This window comes from Eretmochelys imbricata, chromosome 2 (genome assembly GCF_965152235.1).
Source record: "Eretmochelys imbricata isolate rEreImb1 chromosome 2, rEreImb1.hap1, whole genome shotgun sequence".
Classification (NCBI taxonomy): Eukaryota; Metazoa; Chordata; order Testudines; family Cheloniidae; genus Eretmochelys; species Eretmochelys imbricata.
The window spans coordinates 10,330,955-10,336,878 of record NC_135573.1 but is presented as its reverse complement, the minus strand read 5'-3'; the positions used below and the strand labels follow the sequence as shown (position 1 = coordinate 10,336,878).

Here is a 5,924-nt window from a genome sequence, read left to right as displayed (position 1 = left end):
ACCTGATTGTCTAGGTAGGTAGACAGATAAGACAAACATTATATGCACACAGGCAATATATAATAATGAAAGACGGAGCTCTTGAGTTTTCTTCCTCACAATCCGTCCTGTTGTACATTCACTCTGAAAGCACAAAGGTCCTGCTCTAATCTGCTCTGCAATTAGGACTACCACGGAACGCATCCGAGGAAGCGAGCTGTAGCTCACGAAAGCTTACGCCCCACTAAATTGGTGAGTCTCTAAGGCGCCACAAGTCCTCCTTTTCTTTTTGCGAACACAGACGAACAGGGCTGCTGCTCTGAAACCTGCCACTAGAGCGCATTCAAAGCACGCTGTGGGCACGCTACTGCCTCAGAGTCAACACAGCCGGGCGGAGCCTCCCCCAGGCGCCGGGCGAAGGAGGTGGGCAGATGCATGACGGGAGTCGTAGCCCGCCCTCTGTCACCCGGCCGCAAGGAGAGCAGGGTGGGCGAGGCGAGCTGAGGAGAGGTGCATCATGGGAGTTGTAGTCCTCCGCCTGCCCTCCTCCCAGCGTGCCCGAGCTGCCTTGCGGCACAAAACTACCACTCCCAAAGGGCTCTGCTCCCCGGCCGGGCGCCTTTTAACGACGGGTTTGATGCCAGGGCTTGGAGCGGCGGCTGGCGGGGTAGGAAAATGGCGGCGGCGCGGCTGAGCGGTGGCGGCGGCGAGAACCGTCTGGTGTCGCTGCCCCTCTCCCGGATCCGGGTGATCATGAAGAGCTCGCCGGAGGTCTCCAGCATCAACCAGGACGCGCTGTTCCTCACCGCCAAGGCCACGGTACCCGGCCCGGGCCTGCCGCCGTCCCTGCCCCGGCGCCTGGTGCGGGGGGGGTGGGGAAGCAGCCCAGGGCCGAGCGGCTCCCCGCACCGTGGGGCTGCGGCTGTTGCCGGGACGCCAAGGGCCTGAGCCGATGGGCTGGGCCCGAGTCCGGGCGCGATTCGTGCTCTGTGTCCCTCCCTGCCCCCGGGGCACGAGCCACGCGCGGGGGGGGGCTACCCTGCTTTAGACAAGGCTTTGGAAGCAGCTGCCCTCGCCCGCTTGCCAGCCCCTGGAGGGTGGGGGCAGGAGGAGGGCGTAAAGGAAGTAGTTCACACCGGTTCTCCAAAGAAAGGTGAATTGGCCTGACTCTTCAGGGTTTTGTGTTTTTTTTTTTTTTTTTTGGTATGTTGCAGCCTGTCACGTGGCAAAAATCCGCCTGTAGGGGGGCCTCTGCCATCCCCTGGCCTGCTTCCATTAAACACGCAGAAAGAAAAGGAGGACTTGTGGCACCTTAGAGACTAACTAATTTATTTGAGCATAAGCTTTCGTGAGCTACAGCTCACTTCATCGGATGCATACTGTGGAAAGTGTAGAAGATCTTTTTATACACACAAAGCATGAAAAAATACCTCTTCCTCCCCCCCCCTCTCCTGCTGGTAATAGCTTGTCTAAAGTGACCACTCTCCTTACAATGTGTATGATAATCAAGGTGGGCCATTTCCAGCACAAATCCAGGGTTTAACAAGAACGTCTGGAGGGGTGGGGGGGCTGGAAAACAAGGGGAAATAGGTTACCTTGCATAATGACTTAGCCACTCCCAGTCTCTATTCAAGCCTAAGTTAATTGTATCCAATTTGCAAATGAATTCCAATTCAGCAGTCTCTCGCTGGAGTCTGGATTTGGAGTTTTTCTGTTGTAATATCGCAACTTTCATGTCTGTAATCGCGTGACCAGAGAGATTGAAGTGTTCTCCGACTGGCTTATGAATGTTATAATTCTTGACATCTGATTTGTGTCCATTTATTCTTTTACGTAGAGACTGTCCAGTTTGACCAATGTAAATGGCAGAGGGGCATTGCTGACACATGACGGCATATATCACATTGGTGGATGTGCAGGTGAACGAGCCTCTGATAGCGTGGCTGATGTTATTAGGCCCTGTGATGGTGTCCCCTGAATAGATATGTGGGCACAGTTGGCAACGGGCTTTGTTGCAAGGATAGGTTCCTGGGTTAGTGGTTCTGTTGTGTGGTATGTGGTTGCTGGTGAGTATTTGCTTCAGGTTGGGGGGCTGTCTGTAGGCAAGGACTGGCCTGTCTCCCAAGATTTGTGAGAGTGTTGGGTCATCTTTCAGGATAGGTTGTAGATCCTTAATAATGTGTTGGAGGGGTTTTAGTTGGGGGCTAAAGGTGACGGCTATTACCAGCAGGAGAGTGGGTTTGTGTGGGGGGGGTGAAACCTGGATTTGTGCTGGAAATGGCCCAACTTGATTATCATACACATTGTAAGGAGAGTGGTCACTTTAGATAAGCCATTACCAGCAGGAGAGTGGGCTCGGGGGAGGTATTTTTTCATGCTTTGTGTGTATAAAAAGATCTTCTACACTTTCCACAGTATGCATCCAGTGAAGTGAGCTGTAGCTCACGAAAGCTTATGCTCAAATAAATTGGTTAGTCTTTAAGGTGCCACAAGTACTCCTTTTCTTTTTGCGAATACAGACTAACATGGCTGCTACTCCGAAATTTATCATTATAAGTAGCAGAAAGCAGCAAGCTATTTTTGCAGTATTTAATCACATACCTGCAGAAATAATTTCTTGCTGTCTTCTGTTCCCGTAAAGCCTGCTGCAGTGATTAACTTGATAGAGTGGCACAAATTAAGGGTTAGTCTAAGACCCCAGTTTTGCAGTTGGCTACTCACAGAGGTACACATCTGCTCTCACAGAGCCATATCGAAATTGGTGGAACTCTGTGTAGGTGCAGGGCAGTGGCTGCATGCAATTAATGGCAGGACTGGGCCCTAAACAAGGGCTTGAAGAAGCATTGCAGTCGGCTGTACACACAGGAATTAATTTGACAGATTTCTTTTTGTCGGTTGTTTTTTATAGGAGCTCTTTGTCCAGTATTTAGCCACTTACTCCTACAAACATGGCCGTGGGAAAGAGAAGAGAGCCCTAACCTACAGTGACTTATCCCATACAGCGGAGGAATCTGAAACGTTTCAGTTCCTTGCTGGTAGGTATAGCAGTTGTGGCAAATCGATACGGGCAACTGGAAAGTAAGATGCAGCTCTTACTGTAGCAGTCACTATTATTAAATTCTCTTTTTGGCTGTTAACCTCTGTTGCATTTAATTTACTCATGGTCCAAATAATTGACAAGCATTCTGTGTGAATGAATGAGCTGCTTTTTTTCATTGATGCAAAGTACACAAAGTCATGGGACAAAATAATTGCACCTCCAATTATTGTAAGTCATACTTGACATTCCAATAACTTCAAGCTACTTCTTTCCAACACCTTTTAATAGTATCCCTGGGTGGTGGATAGTGTCCCTAATTTAAAAATGGGAAAGCTCAGGTTCAGATTGATTAAAGTGACTTTAAAGTCAGTTTTTAAGAGCTAGGAATAAAATCAGGGAGGTAAGTGACTTCCATCTTCTGCTTTACCCAATAGACAACACTCCCTTAAATCTTTATAGTGTTTGGGGAAGCAGAAGAAGGATTTTATGAAACATCATATGTGCCCAGAACTCTATATTGATTAATTTTAAATTTACAAATGTCCTTTCAGACATTGGTTTATGCCACAATCCCTGTTGTTTTAAATCCTGTACATTGATCGGGCATTTAGAATAATGCTTGCCCCTCTTCAAATAAATTCTTTGGTCTAAGGAGTGAGATCTCCTTGTTAATATGATTTTACTAGCGCATCAGCCCCACTTGTGGCACCTTTTTAGCAATATTTCCTTACTGTTCTTGGGCTCATCGTGATAGCATTACCCTGAACAGGCAGCCTACACTGAGTAGAGGGAAATAGCTTCTAAGGAGTATAAATAGAGTAGATATAATTAAGTAATACACTTAAGATGTACTTGATCAGTGCAAGTAAAAAGCAAAGCAGCATAAGTGAGTAAGACTTAAGAAATTATTATATCGGCATAATCACTTAAATTCCCTCATGGATTACTAATACCCTTAATCTGACAATCTCTCTAATATCACAATGGCTACATTCCTATTCCACGGATACCAGTTAGATTAGAATAACCTGACTATTCCATAGCCTAAAAAATTGCAGCCCATAGACTGTGAGGCTGTTAGTTGCTATGATCTTGATGGTACAGTAACAAATTATTCTAAATCTCTTTTGTAACTGTCAAAAATTATTACAAAAGAAGGAATTGTGCCTTTCAGATATCTTACCAAAGAAGATCCTTGCTAGCAAATACCTGAAAATGCTTGAAAGAGAGAAGAGGGATGGAGAGGTGGAGGAAGATGATGATGACGATGACGACCAAGAGGAAGAGAGTGAGGAGGAAGATGCTGAATCTTAAGGGTGTCAAATAGCTAGTCTTTCCTGCAGTATAATGTATTGAATTGGCCCCCTGATTTTTTCCAAGCTAACCCACACTGAGTTTTTTGCAGGGAGGGGGAAAGGGGTTGTAACTTGGGAATCCAGCTGCTGTATTCCCATCTGTTTGAGAATTGCTGTCTTGTTTACTTTAAATTGAAACAACTGGATATTAGCCTGCTTGAAGGAAGGAATTCTGCCCTTGGAAATGGAAAGCCAGGGGAACTATACATGCAGATCTTGAGACAGAATCGGCTCAAAATATTTTAAAATAATATCTTCAGACAATCATTATCCAAATAGAAGCAGGCTTGTAGGCAACTTTCAGCATCAATTCCAAAGGCCCTGGCTCCATCTGGCTAGATGGGACTCCTCTTGTAGCTAATGCTTCTGCTTAACCAGTAGGGCTGTGGTGCATACTTTATATACAGTTCTTACTCTGTGGCAGCCAATGAACCAAGCACCTGAGACAGAATCTCCGCCTGTTTTCTAGCATTCTGTTGGAGCGATACCCATGGACCAACCCCACAAACTATAATGTGGCTACTGTTGTAATACAGTCTAAATAACCAAGTCTGCAAGGAATCTGGATACAGGGATAGACCTTTTGCAATCCCTGGTGGTGCTCTGCAGCTGCATTGGTGTTAAGAAGTAGAAGCGTTAGCTCATGATGTAAATATGTATATCTAGATTTTTTTTTCACCCAGAGGATTCTACGTTTGTAGTTTGTCTATAGTACTCTACCTACCGACACTTGTTGTTTGAAGTTTATTAAATATAGATTGCTCTATGGCAAGAAAATGAACAGTTCTTTTACCATTTGAGTGGTAGAGCTGGCATATTTTTACTACTATAAAAATGGAAAATGTCCTGTGTATTTTTTAAAAAATGTTTTTTACAATAAATTTTTAAAAATGTGGAAATTAATGCAGACCCTTGACAGTATTCTTTTTATAAAGGCTTTTAACTTATGCTTTGTACAGGGTTACTGTATTGTTGGGTCAGATGTGCCCACTATATATTTATAAGTGTGGATCATCCTATCTAGTAAATAGGGGATGAGCGGTGATCTGCCACCCACTAGAAATGTGACAGATCCCTAATCCCAATTTGCCCTGGGGGCTGACTTTAGTATGTTCAGGGGAAATTGAGCCTGTGTTAGTCACAATGTCTCTGCATGAACATTAGCTGTAACATATATCTGAGAGACTGGAAGGCTACTTCACAACTGCTCTGAGAGCAGTGTGAGTGATGTCTCTTCAGTTTACACAAGCTACTGCACAAGTAATAGATCAGATTGATTTAGATCTCTATTCAGGAAAAGAGATTAGGGTGTTAGGCCACTCATGACCCCCCCATAGGCAACAAATGGAGAATCCTGATTGGTGACGGCTCCACCTGCAGAGATGAAAGGGTAACAGAGGAGAGAGATGGAGGAGACTGAGGGAGGGGGAGCCAGCACATGTTAGAGGCCTGCCTAGCCTCAGTTCAGAGGAATGAAGGAAAATGTGCAAGCAGAGGGTTAGTTCCAACCTGTTTTTAAAAAAACTCAAAAGAGCATGTAGAAGAATGGG

The 5,924-nt window shown here is 45.4% G+C and overlaps 1 protein-coding gene across 1 annotated transcript; it reads left to right on the top strand.

Moving 5' to 3' along the window:
- The first annotated feature begins 616 nt into the window (after positions 1–616).
- On the top strand, positions 617–5,277 carry CHRAC1 (chromatin accessibility complex subunit 1). Its single transcript, XM_077809755.1, has 3 exons — positions 617–798; positions 2,888–3,014; positions 4,194–5,277. Exons 1-3 carry the CDS (start codon positions 655–657, stop codon positions 4,331–4,333), a joined length of 411 nt encoding a protein of 136 aa, XP_077665881.1. The 5' UTR covers positions 617–654; the 3' UTR covers positions 4,334–5,277.
- The last annotated feature ends 647 nt before the right edge of the window (positions 5,278–5,924 follow it).